The sequence below is a fragment of the Podarcis tiliguerta genome (assembly GCF_965153285.1).
Source record: "Podarcis tiliguerta genome assembly, chromosome: 1".
In the NCBI taxonomy this organism is placed as follows: Eukaryota; Metazoa; Chordata; class Lepidosauria; order Squamata; family Lacertidae; genus Podarcis; species Podarcis tiliguerta.
The window spans coordinates 103787844-103806084 of record NC_139534.1 but is presented as its reverse complement, the minus strand read 5'-3'; the positions used below and the strand labels follow the sequence as shown (position 1 = coordinate 103806084).

At 41.4% G+C, this 18241-nt stretch overlaps 2 protein-coding genes across 3 annotated transcripts in view; one reads left to right on the top strand and one right to left on the bottom strand.

Annotated features, from left to right (window-relative positions):
* Nucleotides 1-77: 77 nt before the first annotated feature.
* On the bottom strand, nucleotides 78-14183 carry BBOF1 (basal body orientation factor 1). Its single transcript, XM_083445571.1, has 11 exons — nucleotides 13420-14183; nucleotides 13006-13276; nucleotides 11866-11931; nucleotides 10509-10652; nucleotides 9678-9758; nucleotides 9142-9212; nucleotides 8744-8888; nucleotides 6585-7078; nucleotides 4090-4194; nucleotides 2412-2480; nucleotides 78-499 (listed from the first exon to the last, which is right to left on the bottom strand). Exons 1-11 carry the CDS (start codon nucleotides 13986-13988, stop codon nucleotides 382-384), a joined length of 2133 nt encoding a protein of 710 aa, XP_083301697.1. The 5' UTR covers nucleotides 13989-14183; the 3' UTR covers nucleotides 78-381.
* ENTPD5 (ectonucleoside triphosphate diphosphohydrolase 5 (inactive)) overlaps nucleotides 13554-18241 on the top strand; it is a 21666-nt gene continuing 16978 nt past the window's right edge. The window contains exon 1 of one of the 2 annotated variants that reach the window (XM_083445749.1): nucleotides 13554-13649. The gene's annotated coding sequence lies outside the window, so the exon portion shown is untranslated. Of the gene's footprint in view, nucleotides 13650-14514; nucleotides 14551-18241 lie in introns of those variants that run through there. The other variant, XM_083445750.1, reaches the window with a different exon arrangement.

Below are 18241 nucleotides of genomic sequence, written 5' to 3'. Positions count from 1 at the left end.
AATAGCACAAATCCCCTTGAACCCATTGACTTCAGCAAGCTAAAACTTTGTATTGAATTAAGGCAAAAATCAGAAAGTTTCACCTTATCAAAAAGGGCTGTGAACGAAATGCCCTCATTTTTTATTTCAGAATACAGTTATACAATACAAAGACTTTAAAATGAAACAAATGTTACCAAGAAATAGGATTCCATCTTGCAAGAAAGCACTAGTGAATTTTTAAAAAAGAAAGTAGTTGCCTTGAAAGAATAATTGAAGTAGTAAATTGAAATGTATAAAAAACATTTGAATTTCATCACTGCAGCATTATTTGCCTGATAGACCTGGAGCCCATGAAGAAAGGTGGCTTTCATTATATATTTTTCTTGATTAGCAGCCATCTTAGTTGGATTGTGGTGGTATAACCTGAATATCTGGAAGGGATGATCCTTTACGAGGTGACTCCGATAGTGGTGCCTGCTGAGTGATGAAAGCATAGACAGGAATTGTATCATCAGTGCTGTAATGGAAAGACAGTAAGAAAAGATCAGCATTAGCACATACATTCATCCAGATAAGCCTAACAATTGCCCTCAGTGTATTACACTTTCCATCTCAATTGTACTCAAGATTTCAGCAGCAAATTTAACCCCTTTTCACATTTAGGCTATAGGCCCAAACACACCCACACTTTTAGGGACGTTTTCCCTAATAGAACTGTCTCTCCTGCACAGAAAACTGTTCTGCTGTGCTTAGATCTTTGTGGGGGTGATCCTAGATCAGGGGTCAGCAAACCTTTTCAGCAGGGGGCCGGTCCACTGTCCCTCAGACCTTGTGGGGGGCCGGACTATATTTTGAAAAAAAATATGAACGAATTCCTATGCCCCAGAAATAACCCAGAGGTGCATTTTAAATAAAAGCACCCATTCTACTCATGTACAAAACACCAGACAGGCCCCACAAATAACCCAGAGATGCATTTTAAATTAAAGGACACATCCTACTCATGTAAAAACATGCTGATTCCCAGACCATCCGCGGGCTGGATTTAGAAGGTGATTGGGCTCGATCCAGCCCCCAGGCCTTAGTTTGCCTACCCATGTCCTAGATAGGTGACAACAAAGGTCCTGGCCCATACTAAGGACGTCCTCCTGTGGGTAATGTCCTCAGCCATGCACATTGGAGGCGCTGTGCCCTTGTCTCTATTTTCAACCTATTTTGCAGCCCTCTACCTTAGGCCAGCTGTTAGCTGGAACTCCAAAGAGTTCCCATTCCTTTCTCTGAAGGGATGAGAATATCAAGACCAAGTTGTGGCACTTGCCCTGATCTAGTAATGGTAGCCTAATAGCTGCCCAAACGTCACAGAGAAGGAAAATCAGTTGCTGGACTTCCCCAAACCCCATGCAAGTCAACAAAGAGGTGATAAGTAGGCCAGATTGAAAACAGATAATAAACCCAGTTCCCCTGCAAGGAAAAAAAGCATTTCTCGGTGTGTAAAAGAAAGAGTATATACAGTGCCTTTAAAATGCCATGTTCTGGAACAAAGCATAGCTGTGGGGTATAAAGTAGCCCTGAGCTGTTTTTCTTTCTTTCTAAATATAGAGCTGCATGACTCAATAATAAATAATAATTAATAATAATCTTAATTAATAATAATAATAATTTATTATTTATACCCTGCCCAACAAAATATTTAAATACTATAGTCCGTCAAACATTAAAAGCTTCCCTAAACAGGGCTGCCTTCAGATGTCTTCTAAAAGTCTGGTAGTTGTTTTTGACATCTGGTGGGAGGGCGCTCCACAAGGCGGGTTGCCACTACCGAGAAGGCCCTCTGCCTGCTTCCCCGTAACTTGGCTTCTCACAGCAAGGGAATCGCCAGAAGGCCCTCTGCATCCTATTTCCTCTGCATCTCCATCTGTTACCCTCCCTCCTCCACAGGTCTCTCTGCATCCTATTGGACTTCTTTGTCTCTTTTTTCTCTAATTAGAGTCTACATCTCCATCTCTCAGCACCCCTGCTTTTTTCTTCCTTAGTGGCCCCCTTCCATATCTACCTTTCTTTCACTGTGTAAATTGCTGGGAGAGTGTTGCCTTGTGTCTGTTGATATCAAACTCAATGAAGGAGTCAGACATGTAGAACAACTAGCTACAATATGCTGGAAAAGATAATGCTAATTCCATCACATATATCCAAAAGGATAGAAAACGAAGATGTAGTAATACAAGCATTCTATCTCCTACCTTATTTTCTGTGGCTTTTGGTTGGACCTAGTCTGTCTTACATGACACTGCCAGTATAGGTTTTCCCATGCTGGCAGGGTAACATGGGAATTGCTCATGCAAGTACTAGCTACCATTGCCCTTTCTGGAAAGTGGGACAGTGCTACAAAAAAAACTTCTAAGTCACTAGATAAATGCAAATTCTCTTACCCAGCGTTCTTTGGTTCTGCTAAATTTATTGTGTCTGGAGTTATGGGAACCAAAGCTTTACCGTATTTCCTATAAAACAGAAATGACAGCAAAAATCATCAGTTCAGTTCCCATTTCTGTAATTTTCCTTGATGAAAAGAAAGCAGACACTGCTGATCTGTTATCAAGCATTTTTTCTCTCCTCTGCCCAGAACTCCCAGAGTCAATGCTATTCTGTGACATTGCAAAACTTTGGGGACTCTGCAATGAATCTACACACCTGAACTTCTGTTTCATTTTCTCCTCCTGAATAGTAAGTTAGTTTGCACTTTATTTCAATACTATGTGTCAGAATGCGCTAGTAACTAAGGCTGTGAGCCTAACCATGTCTACTCAGAAGTCAGTCCCACTGAATTCAATGGAGCTCACTGCTACTTATTGCCAGATAAGTGGGATTTGGATCACTGCTTAAATTTTCAAAACTAGAGAAAATACTTCATAATTCTGCCATTTTAAATTTTAGTACTTCTTAATAAAGTCTGGATACCCATTTCCCCCATTAGCTAGTTAGGACCTGTACAAGAAAAAGGAACACAGAAATATTTTTCCAAGCTACTCTTTCCTAGTTGCATTCTTGCTCTAATAAAGAGGATGTCATCCATTAGCATTCATCCTTTTCAACATTGGAGGCAGGACTTGCAGAAGCTTCCATCTTCCGCTTGCAGGAGTTAATGTCTCTTTTTTGTCCTGACTATGCTAGGAAAGGACATGGGTGGCGCTGTGGGTTAAACCACAGAGCCTAGGACTTGCCAATCAGAAGGTTGGCAGTTCGAATCCCCGCGATGGGGTGAGCTCCCGTTGCTCGGTCCCTGCTCCTGCCCACCTAGCAGTTCGAAAGCACGTCAAAGTGCAAGTAAATAAATAGGTAGCACTCCAGCAGGAAGGTAAACGGCGTTTCCGTGCACTGCTCTGGTTCGCCAGAAGTGGCTTAGTCATGCTGGCCACATGACCCAGAAGCTGTACGCCGGCTCCCTCGGCCAATAAAGCGAGATGAGCGCCACAACCCCACAGTCGGTCATGAATGGACCTAACGGTCGGGGTCCCTTTACCTTTATGTTTATGTTAGGAAAACAGGGCAGCTAGAATTTCTCAGTCTCAGGCCTAGTGGTCCTAATTCAATCAAAAGCAAAATATGGTATTTACTTTCTGCAAACCTCTCCTTCCAAAAAAACTGGTTTAGCTAGTGAAAGTTCCAGTTTCAACATTTCCTCCCCCAACACCACCAGAGGAGTGTTTCCAACTACCCTTCAGAAGCCCTGCAAGTTGCTGCAGGAAAGGAACTATGAGCAATCTCATGAGAGGGGTGTTTCTAGGACCAAGCAGAAACTATCAAGCTCTCTTGTTATTTTTTGCTATTGCAATTTTTTTTTGTTAATGCCATCTTATTATATTAGTACTGAAATGTTGTCTTTTTCATTTGTTATATTTTGCTATTATGTTGTTTTATTATGTTGTTATGAAATTGTTCCTATGATGTTGACTTTTGTTATAAGTCTCTTTGAGCATGATTCTTTTTGTGGACCGTTTCTCAAGGGTTTCCGTTTGCGAACAAGTGGTGAACTGAGAAATGGGCACCTACCAAGTGGATGAGCCCTAAGGATTCTATAGCCCTTGCTCACTGTAACAGATAGGACTTTACCGTTGTTTAAGGCCATTCATTTTTGCAAAGAGTAGCCTCAGCACACTCTCCTTCTGCTCCCAGGTCAAATCAGAAATGTCCAGTTTTCCTTTCTGAATATTTGTCCTACAGAAAAAAAGATAAAATCAAGAAATCAGTACCTTACGAGCATAAACCTACAAATATATACCCTAAATGACTGTGTCCTAGATCAGTTGGTCACTGAACTGAAGGAGGAGGAAGTGACCCTGGACTTAATCTTAAGGGGCATCCAAGAACTGGTGTGATTGGGAACAGTCATTGTGCCGCTAATGAATCCAATATATTTGTAAATGAACAATTGCCAAAGTCCAACGCATCACATTTGACTTCAAAAAGAAGCTTCTAAAAAATTAGGGGACTGGTAAAAAGAATTTGAAAGGGAAAGTCAGGAAAGTCAAATCTTCCCAGAATGTTTTAGGATCATCCAATACCTCAATAATAGCAGCTTAGATCAGGAAAGACACCACCAAGGTTCTCCTGGAGGTGTAGCCATAAAACTGCTAGCACGTTTGCAAAATGAAGGAAGGTCCTGTATGATTTCAAATTAGATGGGGGACCATGTGTTGAGATTTCAGCACTGCAGGGGGCTGGGACTAGATGACCCTCGGGATGCCTTCCAACTCCACAATTCTATGCTTCTTAGGCCAAGATGATGCCACTGCAATTAAGGAGCAACTTCAAGGAAGCTATTAGATCCAAGAAGGAATATTTCAGGGGGGAAATTAGCCAAATGAGGGGGAAAAGGAAAACAAACGTCAACCAAAAAAATAAAAAGCAAGCAGATGGCAAGGAATGTTCCCAAATAAATACATTTAAAAATGCATTTACAGCTAACAATAAAAAGTATGTAAATTAAAAGTAGAAGCTAGCTAGGGAACAGCTGGATCTTTAGACTACAAGGGTGTCAAAGTGTGTAGATGGAAGAAAGGGAAATCAAAGAAAAGCTTTTGTTTCTGAAGATGTAAGGCAAGCACTTGTAACTGAATTAACTTTCTCAGGAAAGGACTCTGAGGGATTAAAGCAAATAGTGGTGACAAGAGACAAAGATATTATGGACAAAATAAAAATGATCACCTGATCCAGATGGCATCCAACTAAGAGTTCTTAAAGACCTCAAACTGCTGATCTTGTAACAAAAATATGTAGTTTGTCCTTAAGACTGGTACTGTGTCTGTGTTTGAGGACTGGAAAGTGGTCAATGTAACACCAATGTTTAAGAAGGGATCCAGGAAATTACAGGCAGGTTTGCTGAACATCTGTTCCAGGAAAACTGGTGGAAAAGGTATTAAAAATAACATTATAGTATACAGAAGAACAAGCCTTGCTCAAGAAGATTCAGAGAGCTTCTAGAAGCATTTGAATAGGGATGATCCAGTAGACACAGTGTGCTTGGACTCTCAAAAAGCTTTTGATAAAGTACCTTGTCAAAGACTCTTGGGTAAGCTTAACAGTCATGAGATAAGAGGACAGGTCCTCTTACAGATCAGTAACTGCTGGAAATAAAACAGGAAGCAGAGAAGAGGAATAAATGAACAGTTCTTCAAATGGAGAGGTAGAAGAAGCAGTCCTTCAGGGATCTGCATTGGAAGCAGTGCTTTTTAAACTTATTCATCATGATTTGGAGTTGGGGTGACATCCAATAGTTCAGGTTGGCAAAAACAAACAGGACAAAGGGATTGTGAGGAACTCTAATGGGTTCTTTCTAAACTGGGTGAACAGACATTTAAAATGGCATATGCAATTTAAGCACCACGTAAAGTGATACACACTGGAGAAAGAAGTCCTAACTTCACATATCTGCTTATATGGTCTGAACCAGTGGTGCCTAACCACAAGAGAGATTTAGAATCAGGACATTAAGAGCTGTTTTGACAGTGGGATTGACTACCTGAGAAGGTGATGGACTCTCCTTCATTGGAGACTTTTAAACAGGGATAGGATGACTACCTGTCAGGGATTCCTTAGTTGTGTTTCCAGCATTACACAGGGTTAGATTAGATGACCCTTTAGATCCCTTTCAACTCTACAATTATATGGCTCTGTCTCCTTACTCTTGTGCTGCAGTAAGCTTCTCTATCTGGCTTCCAGGTTTCTCTCCAGGCAATGCCTCTCCTTGGGTAGTTTGGCCAGGATGGAATGTGCCCTTAAATTCTGACAGTGCATTTTGCTTGCCAGAATACAAGATAGAGAGGGTGTGTGTGTGTGTGTGAAGAAACTAGCTTATTGTACAAAAGTAAAATTTTCATTTGTCACTCCACCCACTTTACCTTTGGCTCCACTCACTACCGGCATGTGGTCCGGGAAGATTGCCAAGAAAGAAATGTGTCTCAGGCTAAAAAAAGCTTCCCTACCCCGGCCCTATCCGAAGACAGTCTAAATTGAGGTGTGCTATTTCACAGGGATTTTTACACACTTTCTGTTCCTGGCAGCCAGGGCCACCAGAAAGAAAACTTCTACAGTTCTACCACATGTACCATTTCTCTGCTTCCAGAAGGTCCATTTGTACACTATTTGTGCTGTGCTCATTGTTGTTAAAGGTTCTGATTTTAGGGTATTCATCTTTCCCTGCATATGCTGCCATCATTTTTCTCTGATATGCATCTTGAGCCACCTGCTTGTAGCACTTTCTGCTGGTTATGATCTCCTGTTTCACCTGCTCCAGAGCATCTAAGAAGAACTTCTCCACCTCAGTCCTTTGGTCCAGGATATTTCTGGCCAGTTTCTTCACTCTGCTCATCTCTCGTTCCTTCATTTCCAGCAGCTGCTGCAGCTTTGCAATTTCTGTCTGGCCTGCCTGATTCTGCATCAAAGCCTTCTGTTGGGTACTTTCAACTTCAGTTTTAAATTCTCGGGTCATATGATAAACAGCTTCTTCCAGTTTTTTCACCTTGTTTTGCAGGTCCTGGATCAGGGCTTTCTGCTGAGTAATTTGCCGTATCTTTTCCTGAACTAACAATTCATTGGTTTCCTTTAAAAATAAATAAATAAAATTACTTGCAAGGTAATACTTTTCGAAAGCTGTCTTTTGATCATCAAAGCTTTCAAACAATTAAAATTCTTGAAACGGTTATAAACAAAATTGAAAACTTCAATGGATTACAGGCTAGATTAAAATTTGCCCTGCTTGCAACATTCACCAATTTCAGATAGACAGATTAAAGAGTCCACTGCTGAGCAGCTTGCACACACCTTGTCTCCCTTCAACTCATGCTCAATCTGATAAAAACAAACTTAACGTAAGCTTTCTCTTCCGGTTAATATGCAGAACTAGTGCATATTTGTATTTTGGAGGGAAACTACTATAGGTTTCAAGTTAGCCACAGGTAGTTGAAACGGACAGTGTTCAATTGGAATGACTAATTTATGTTTTTTGGGACGCGGGTGGCGCTGTGGGTAAAAGCCTCAGCGCCTAGGGCTTGCCGATCGAAAGGTCGGCGGTTCGAATCCCCGCGGCGGGGTGCGCTCCCGTTGTTCGGTCCCAGCGCCTGCCAACCTAGCAGTTCGAAAGCACCCCCGGGGGCAAGTAGATAAATAGGGACCGCTTACTAGCGGGAAGGTAAAGGGCGTTTCCGTGTGCGGCTCTGGCTCGCCAGAGCAGCTTCGTCACGCTGGCCACGTGACCCGGAAGTGTCTCCGGACAGCGCTGGCCCCCGGCCTTTTGAGTGAGATGGGCGCACAACCCTAGAGTCTGTCAAGACTGGCCCGTACGGGCAGGGGTACCTTTACCTTTACTTTAATTTATGTTTAAATCTAGAACTTTCACACTAGTGATGGGATTTGGACTAATTTTAAAACTATTCTGGCTCTGATATATGACTATAATAATAAATAATGGGTGGAATTCAATGCTGTGCTTCTTCTATTGTTCAGTCTGCACAAGCAGCAGCCTGCCAGATGGAACGATCCTGCCTCCCCCATGCCCTGTTCTGGGGTTCTCCTGTCCGCCAGCTCAGAGCCAATTTGGGAGGGTTGGGAAGAGGGAGCCCAGTTGCAAGTGCGTTGAGCTGCTTAGGTAAATCCTACCCACTGAATATATCCCAAAATCTCAAAATGCCGAAGAAGAAAATATAGAACATGGTCTTAAGTGGACACCTATTCATGCATTACTGGTATGTAAGGCATTTGCATGCTCAAGGCCCACAACATGACCCCACCCCTGAAATTACATCCCCAGGCTGCATAACCAATGTCCGCATGTTGAATGGTATCTGAAAATGATTCCATATGCACAAGCTGCTGTTCAAATACAAGGATCCACGTGATCACGACACGTACACAACCAGATGTACTATTGACATCTAGGTGCCACATGTAGGTGTAACAGCAGCTGCTCCCATGTTTGCATTGCTTTGAATGCAGATAAAGGCTAGATAAAGACTAGCCTGGGAACAAGTCATCAGCCCTGCCCCTGTTTCAACACGAGTGCCCCACATGCAAGTAACATGTGAATTGGTGTTAGAAGCCTTTTCATTACAGAACAGAACAGGAGCTTTAGCTTCCCAATATACCACCAAATATTAAGTGATTTTGACATAGATAAAAGAGGTGCTAGCTCTAATGAACCTGCACAAATAGAATTTCAAGGGATCTTATGTATAGGAGAATGAAAAAGGTAAGAAGTCATAAACTTAACCTTCTCCTGCAAGAGAAAGGCATTTTTCTCCTCCAATTTTTGCTTGGCTTTTTGTAACTCTTCTGTTTCCTTCATGTGGTATCCAAGAGCCTCATGAAGACGAACATTCTCTGAAAAAACAGCTTTTCCAGCAGCATCCAACTGCCTGAATAAATGTAAAGACTATTCAGCAGTTGGAATCACAAATTTCCTGTATTAATCACAATACGTCACAGTGCACAAGCTGTAGATACAAAACAAACAGATGGAGACAGCATTCATGGGTGTGTTAAGGCTGCTTTGGGTCCAGCATCATATTTACTTATCAAAAACAAAGCACCCATGTGAATATCCTACGAATTACCATACTTTAGCACCTTCACAATGGTTAAAGAACAGAGAAATCAAGTAAGTCTTACATAATGGCTTCATGGTGAGCCCTTTCTGCTAGCATATAAATCTTCTTCTCTGCTTCTCTTTCAAGTCGTTGCTGAAAGAAGCATAAACAGATATTTTGCAATGAAAACCAGGCATAAAGCGGCATTCACATTTCAAAAGTATGTGAAGGAAGTGTTTGCCCCTTCTGTGTTATAGAAAATAATAAAAGGTTGCACTGTGAAAGTTGAGGTTCAATACAGACAGAGGCGGAATGGCATAGATCCATAACTTTTCCTTAAAATCTGTACCTATTTCCTTATTTATTATTTCAGGCTGGGGGAAGATAACGGAACAGGCAAAATATTGCAAATCTGGAATCTGGATCAGTACAGTACTTCATATTTCTTCATTCCATACATATCTAGATGGTTCAAAAAGTTGTCCATGCATAGACTGCAAGCCCCATATTGCTGCCTCGGAGCTGTTTGAACTGGTGGATTGAAGCAGACATCCTGTGCATTATCGCAAGGACTGTGCATGCTGAAACAACATATGTACTACTGCCCAAACACTATACCTTTTCTTCAAGGAACTTTTTCTCCAACATGCAGATTGTTTCCTGATGTTCTTTTTCTGTGATTTCCATAATTTCATTGAGCTAGGATTTTAAGAAATATTTAATTATTATTTTAACCATCTAAATGGCAATTTAAACAAAACTCTCTAGAGCGGTATCTCACAATATGCCACACGTTTTTCTTATATGTCCGTATTGCATGCCTTGAAACTCACAGTGCTTTCACTATCTGTTACCTGAAAATTTACCAGCTCACTTTTTCACATTTTTGCAAGTTTGCATATCAGGTAACCAATGCTTTTTTCTAGAAAAATAGTTGCCAGTACTCACCGTGAAGTTGTTACAATAAGTACCACACTTTTAAACAACAACAAAAGAGGTGCCAGTACCGCTTCCCCTTCAAAGTACACCGTGAAAAAAGCACTGCAGGTAACACTTACTTTGTGAGCAATGCTGATAGCACAGGCCTTGCATACCTTCTCACATTTTGACATAGCTTTTAATCTTTGTCAGAGTATATAATCCAAAATCTGCTACACACAAATCTTGAAAATATCTCAGTTGAAGTGCACATCACATTATATATGATAAGCTTAATAAATTGCTAAAAGGTCATCAAACTGCAAATGTAAACACTTGATTTTCTTACAAAAATCCAGGGAAAAAACTTTCTGTCTCATTCTAGTAACTTCTGAGCCTGTCTCTCAAAACTTCATTTCATTTTTCCAAATTACACTTTGGCAGTCCAGCACAGCTGTACTTTAGCATGGCAGTCTAGAGATCACCCAATGCACTTCTAACGCTTAGCAGAATAGATGCTAATAAACTTACATCTTCAAGTTGTTTTTCCATAAGAGCTTTCTTTTTGCGAAAATCCATTATCATTTTCAGCTCAACTTGAATTAGGCCAATTTCTTTGGCCTTCTTGTTGAATTTTTCCTCCATCTCCTCCAACTGTTTGGTGTAATATTCTACCTGCAAATTAGAAACTTTTAGCAAGATAAAAAAGAAAAGAAAACTAATGGTGCTATCCTACCCTAGGTATCTGCTGGCCGAATGGCCTTTGGAAGTGGAAGAACTCCTTTTCCACTGGTGGAATTGAACCTACAGAGGCAGAACAAGTTATCCACTGCCAGAACCCTGTTGTTACACTGATGAAAGACCCCATCAGATGAAAAATTACACCAGCAACATCCCTGAGGTAGAGTGGCAGAGAAAAGGGTAGGGCATGGAAGAGAAGCATACTATCAGTGTTTGTAATTGTACACTCATATCCATGAACATGGAGGAAATCTATGTGAGGACACAAACTGACAATCAGAACTTGATTGTCCCACTGATTACCATGGGAGGAAACAGAGAAAAATGAGCATATTGCATTAGGATCAGCTTGATGTGTAGCATGTTTAAAAATAATTCACATTAAAGAGCATCACTAGGGAAAGGCTACCAATAAAAAACTAAAATAACTTAACAAAATGAAGCTTTAAATGATGACCTTTTAGAACCAAATAATAGTATAACAATTCCAAGTCAGTTCTACCTCCAGTTGCATAAGCCAAATGTTGATGAGAACTCCATCTCTGACTCTAGGCATGCTTATTTAGAAATAAGTCATTGAGTTGAATGGAACTTAATCCCAGGTAAGGGTGTGTTGCCATGAGGTTGAGTATTAACATATTTTGGACTTAGTTTTCCAATTTTTTTCTGGCAAATCCTGCCCCCCCAAAACAGTTAAGGTAGGATTGTCATATTCCCAAAAGTGAAAATCCGGACAACGTTGTTGAGTTTTTTTCTTCTTGGGGGGAGGGGAGGAGAGGGGGGACAAAATTGTTAAGAACACACATGCACCCCAATTATGTTTTTAGACTTTTAAAATGATTTTTAAAGCATTTCTTTTTTAAAAAAGAAAGCTCTACTTGCCATACGTCCAGGTTTTCCCAGACATTTTGACGCTTCGGCAAAAATCCATCCGGATGCCATTTTCAGAGCCTGAACATATGACAGTCCTAGTTAAAGACTTAGTCATGACTTAAAGAGTTGAACCACTAGATGTTAGAAGATTAAATATATTTACTGTAAAACAGTCTTGTGCAACTTATCTATTGTCAGGTACAACCCAAAATGTGTTTAGTCTGGTTTTCAGTGTCCCATTGTACCAACAGAATCAAAAGACACGTCCATTCACCAGTTCATCATTCTCTTCTTTGGCTTTTTGCTTCACTTCAATCAACTGCAGCTTTAGCTTCTCAATCTACATATTACAAAAAGAAAATGAGGGGAAAAATCAATCATTTTATGGATTGGAAAAATCCAGTTCAGGGCTCACATGGTGGAATGGAAGAACAAAGAGCTTTCCCAAGGTGAGGGTGTGTGACCTAGCTAAGCCTGACAGGACAGCTTTATAGTTTTGGTCCCTCCACACATTAATTAGATTTAAGTATGTTAGTTATATGAGGGTGATTATTTCATACTTTCTCCATATCTTTATTTGCAAAAGTGCTACAGTAGATAGGGTATATGCTGTGAAAGTCTTACAGTCAGTGGGCTGAATAAGTAGGCTGTTAAATTGTAAAGGAAAGCCAAACTATACTTACTGAATGACACTCCATATTAGTACTTTTGTACTATTGATTTTGAAGACCAATGGAAAACGAAAGGATAATAGTTTTGGCAAACACTATCTGTTGCAAAGAAAGAAAATCTAAACAGTGTTGAGGAGAAACACTTTCCTCCTCATCTAGGTTGTTTTCCCCCTTAAAAAGCGTAGCAGTGGCGATTGCTCTGAAATTCTATGTCACGTCTCCATTCTGAAAGTACATGCCATATGACAGGTGTGGGGAACCTTTGGCACTCCAGATGTTCCTGAAGAGGTGGGTCCCAGCCTTTGGCCACTCTTGCTAGGGCTAAAAAGGCAACATCTGGAGGATTAAAAGTTTCCCACACCAGTTTTAAAATTGCCTAATGAATACAACAGCAATCAGCTCCTTCATTTTTATTTTGGTTGTGGGGGTTTTTTGTGTATACACACACGTATACAGTGCTTTTTTCTGGGAGGACGCAGGGGGACGCATACCCCTAAACATTTTGTGCATCTAAGTTTGGCCTCATTGAGGGCAGTATTTCAATATGAGTAGGAAAATGAGAGTACCCCTAAACAAGTTTTTAGAAAAAGAGAGCACTGCATATATATTTGTGTATTAAAACCGTGGAACTAGACAGATTATTCTGAATTAGCTCGACAGGCTGCAAAGATCGTAGCCTTCAGCGTTAAGGGGTAGCAACTCTGCAAAAGGAGGAGGAAGTTCGCCTGCTGTTCCACACCTACCAGATCTTCCTTCTCCATGTCCTGCTTCTTGAGGTAGCCCATCACGTCCACCGTGTCCCTCTCCAGCCGCCGCTGCTGCCGCTCCAGCTCCTCGTTGTTCTGCGCGAGGCGGCGGGCGGCGGCGCGGTACTCCTTGCGGGAGAGCTCGGTCACCTCCAGCCTGGCCTCCCATAGCGACGCCGCAGCTTTAGCCCTGTCGGCCTCCGACTCCTCCTTCAGGGCCTTCACGTCCACCTTCTTGCCGCTGCCGCCGGGGCCGCCCTTCTTCCCCCTGAGGGAAGCGAGCGACACCGCGCCATAGGAGGGTCAAGGGGGTCCGGGCGACTCTCGCTCCCACCCGCCAGATCTGCCCGGAGAGGTGGGTCCCAGCGCCATCCCGCCCGCCTGCCCGTCCCCGTCTCCCTAGCTACCTACTTCCCTCCTTTCGCCGCTTTCGCCTTCCCTTTCCCCTTCATGTTTCCCCCTAGAAGCCACGCCGGTGTTTTCCCTCGCGGCGGCCCGTTGCTACGGCAACCGGGCGTCGCGGGAAGATGAGGACGATGGCGCGCGCGCGCGCGCACGAGAGGGAGAGACGTCACGCGCGGTGTGTTGACGTGACACGCGGCACCGGCGAGATGTGGAAGGTTGAGGGCTCTGACAAGGCGGTGAGTGGAGAGGTCTGGACGGGGCAGCGCGTGGAAGTTCTTTCCCCGCCGGCTCAGGGTCGCGCGCGGGCCCAGCCCTGGAGAGCTCCCCCTGCTCCGGCCTTCCCGGCTCTGGTCTCTCCTGCTTCGGCAGCATTTGCCCTGTCGATACTCCGGCGGCGTATCACTCCGATACACTGGGATGCGTGCACACCCGACACGCGTCTTTCGGTAGGAATCCGGAGCTTCTCGACTCGGAGAGACCATGCCTCCCGTTTCAATCTGTTGCGTGCAAACAAAGAAAAGCCACTTTGCCCGTTTAGAACCACCACGAGGAAATACGTAGTTGTTTCCAAGCATCAGCTGAACGTGTCATTTCACTACTTACAAAATTGGTTTGCTCAATGGGTTAAGTCTTGGAAAGAGTGTTGCTTTTATTCTCCAATTTTAGTTATGCCAATGGCTCCTGAAATCGCGGTGTGGTATTCTAGGGGTGCTGTGATAAAGCGCATTTCAAGCAGTCGCATCATCTATTGCTGCGCTGTGGCAGTGCCCGCTCCGATCAGCACAGTGTGACATAAGAAGATGAGTCAAAAATAGCTCTTTGTTTTCCCCTGTTCATGAATTGACTTTGTGCCTCCTCCCCACCCCATTCTTCTTTTGCAATGAACATTCATCTTGGTAAATTATTTTCTAATTCAGCAATGATTTTTATTGGAGCTTTTGCCCTACTGAAATATGCCCCTTGAACTTTCCTGGGGCAGAAAAACACACGCAACCAAGGCATATTTTCTTGTTTGCCTTAGATAAATGATAAACCTAGGTTCACAGAAGGTGGTTGGCTTGAACTTTAACATGTAACGCCTGCTTGCTTAATAGCTGAGCATTTTTAGTTGCACTTGCAAATAAAGCTGAGGAATAGGTGAGTGAAGATACAGTATTGTATTGGAGTTGCTTGGCTAGTTAAATTGCTTTGTGGGGAGGGGGACTTTGGGATTGAAAGAAACTGCCTAAATTTCAGGTCTTGGATTGAATATATAGTTGTCATGATTGCCATCAAATAAAAACTAAGAGATGCAATATTATGTTTCTTTGTATATACTGTAATGTAATTAACGTGCAGGGCGCTTTACATATACAAGATAACCGGTCCTATCCAACCCTGAGGGGGCTTACATTCTAATCAATTGACCACAGGTGACCACAGATAAAATGGAGGGAAATACAGGCAGGAGTAAGCAGGGGAAGACTCTGTATTTATTTCAGTTACACATTATTTGGGTTTGTAGTAATTGGAGATTGTGCTAAAGGCTTTATGGAAAAGATGGGTTTTGTGGAGGGATTTGAAAGAAGTAAGAAAGGTGGTATAACAAAGGTACACGGTATAAGTGCAGCTGGATTCATTGTTCCCAGATTTCTAAGGACTCCAACTCAACCTAATTGCTTTCTAACCATTGTTGCTCAGCCCTGAACCATTCATACAGATTATACTAAGATTTCAGCATCACATGTTCTAAATCTATTATGAAATCCACTGCAGCTTGACAGCTAAGAACACAAAGTATATGAAGCTTATATGTGATTTGCTCATCAATTGGACTATTGTTTATCTGTGAAGGTGTACTAGCCTAGTATTAACTAGCAAGTAATGAATGAGCTACAATTTCCAAATACCATTCAATATTGCTTCATATATTACATATTTTTCCGTGTATAAGACTGCCCCATGTATAATACGCCCCCTACTTTTGGGAACCCCAAATTTAGAAAATGGGCATATTCACTATCTATGTATAAGATGCCCCCAGATTTTTAATCTTATTTTAAACTAAAAAAACTAGTCTTATACACAGAAAAGTACGGTAATTATCCTGCCTTCCTTTGAAGTGCACAGAGTGGCACTCCAGAGGGTAGTTGCAAGAATAAATTAGGTGTTTGGTGGAACCATAATTATGTCACAGTGGCTTGTGAAATCAGTTCAGCACAAAGAGTGTTGAGCCCAAGTTCAACTATTGATCATTATAATGGCTCCCACTTGCTCTGTGGTATCATATAGTACAGGAGCTTCTCCTTTAGATTTTTGCAGTGAGAGATTTTTACAGACATTCTTCTTCTTTGGCGATCACTCGTAGCCAAACCATCCTAAATATATTTGTAGAAGCTTACGAAAAGCTTGGCCTATCACTCAACATCCAAAAAACCAAAGTGCTGCACCAACAAGTACAAAATAAACCCTCTGCAGCGCCACAAATCCAACTCAATGGTGTAACGTTTTACAGACAGTCCTGTACATGTCTACTGAGAAGTAAGCTGTATTGAGTTCAATGTGACTTACTCCCAGGTAAGTGAATATAGGATTGCAGGCTTAGATATTCACTGGAGGGAAGTAAACATCTCAGTAAATGTGCATAGGATTCCTCTGTATGCCAGATTCCATGCTTATTAGCAGGCTCAGTGGTTGGTAAGAAAACTTGAACTGTGAGTTCTAAATCCAGTCTTGGTTACAACATGAATGAGACCTAAGCTTCTATCAAGACTTGCTTAACATTAAGCTGTATTATGCATCTGACTACTTTAGTTATTATGCCTTTAACAAGGAGGGAAATGCAAAGTAGAGCAGGTGGGTATTTATTAGAACATACCCAAGTTTTTAATAAATACTGGCTAGCACGATTTTGCATTTTTATTTCCTTTTTGGAAATAAAAAAGTTTATTCACTATTATGCCTCCAGTTCTATGATAACAATCTATGTTTTTATTTCAACATCCCACGTGACAACATCCCAAGCTTTATATTTGAATAGGGAAACTACTGGTGGTGCAAAATAACAATTCACTCAACAGGGATGTTAATGGATATTCTCTCAAAATGGTGTTGGTTATTGGTAAAGTTGAATAAAAGATTTCATTTGTTTGCTACTGCATTTAAAACTTTGTTGTAATTTTATTTAGACAATCAATCTGCTCCTAAGTTGCTGAAGCTGTCTTTTTAATATAAATTCTGAGTTCATTTGGCTTGGGATGTTCATTGTAAAATGAAAGTTTAGGTTTCAGATTGTTAGACCAATTTTTTGCCACTTTGTTATGGCAAAGTATAGCCTAGAATAATATTCTAATGCTGAATACTTTCTACTGCTCTTGGAATAAAATATACTGATTTGAATCTAGATGGAAAACGACATAGCTGCTGAGGGAGAGAAGTTTAAAGATTCATTTTAGGTTTTGTAACTAGTCATAAAGTTGAGGGATCAAACTATGAGAGTGGAGCTATGGAATGATAAGGAAATAAAAAAAAGGCAGAGGGCAAATGAGGTTTCTGAGCGGGAGGGCAGCAAATTGAAACAGGCATAAGGGTAGAAGCAGGAGAAGATAACAAGTCCAGTGGATTCAGATGCCAAGTTCTAACCACATGTCGGTGGGCAGATACAATTAGTAGACTGGGTGTGCAAATAGTGAGGTGATGTACTATGCTGAAAAGCTGATGCATAAAGTAGTTTGAGGCTTTTTAGAAATAAGAGCATGTCACAGCTAAGTATGGACAAAATCAACCAAGAGTCTTGTGGCACCTTAACAACTAACACATTTATTTTGACATAATTTTCTGTGGGCCAGAGTCCACGTCATCAGATGCTCTGTAAGGACTTGCATTTCCCCTGAACTTCTTTTTGACAAGTTCTGCATAGGCTCTAAAACTCAGCACTCTACTCAAATAGGTAAAATGCAATTGGCTACATTAGATTGACTTTTTTAAATTTTTAGTTTGAAAGTCTCTGTGTGATGCATTGCATTCCTCTTTTTCTTCTTCCTCCCCCCTTTCCCAAATAAACTTTATTTCTGTTCTTTGACATTTTGTTTCATGAGCTGAAAATAGTATTCCTCTGGAATTTCTCCTTAAAGACTTCCATATGTTAGACTGCACGGTTATTAAGCTAGCTCTTGTATTTCAAAATTACCTCATAGAGTTCTATGGTGTCCTCTAAGCTTTGGAAAAGTAAAACTAAAGCTCATTTCCCCTAGAATATGGCTGGATCACTCTCTGTAGGATTTACCCCCTCGTCTCCCCACCCCTCCATTGCTGGATAATCTGGGAGATTTAGTATGACTGGTAGCAACCTATCAGAATTCATCTTTGGTGAAAGCCTTATATGTTCTCTACTTTCTGGGTTCTTGTGAGGTTCTTTTGTGCTATAATCAGACACAGCATTGGTTGGGAACATTAGTCTAAAAACAATTTGCATCTGATTTGAAAATACACAAAACAAAACAAAAATACTGAAAGATAAATTTGAGTACAAGGAAAGAAAACTGCATCTAATTCTAATACCCCTCCCATTCTGCCTCTCTAATAACTATACATAACCATAGTGAAATGGTGTGTTTTACCCTCCCTGATTTTTAAGCCGCTGCCATCAGGAGAAGATGAGATTCCCATTGTCTGTCGTTTTGAATGACATTTGTGTTCTTTGTCTGCCCAAGCCTGCTAGTGTTTTAGTGAGGACACAGAAGTCTTGGCCTGAACACAGCTTAGCCTGAATTGAATAGATTCATGTCAATGGCTTAATTTGGCATTTGGCACAGTTTCAACATTATGTTGAAGCTGTTCAACCAGATAC

What these genes read in the sequence shown, in the direction of transcription:
- BBOF1 (XM_083445571.1), bottom strand. Translation starts at nt 13,988, where the DNA reads ATGCTTGGAAACAACTACGTATTTCCTCGTGGTGGTTCTAAACGGGCA. An exon ending in ACATGGAGAAGGAAGATCTG is followed by an intron (nt 11,932 to 13,005) that starts GTAGGTGTGGAA and finishes TGTAATATGTAG; the next exon opens with ATTGAGAAGCTAAAGCTGCA. An exon ending in CCTTTCTCTTGCAGGAGAAG is followed by an intron (nt 7,079 to 8,743) that starts GTTAAGTTTATG and finishes TTATTTTTAAAG; the next exon opens with GAAACCAATGAATTGTTAGT.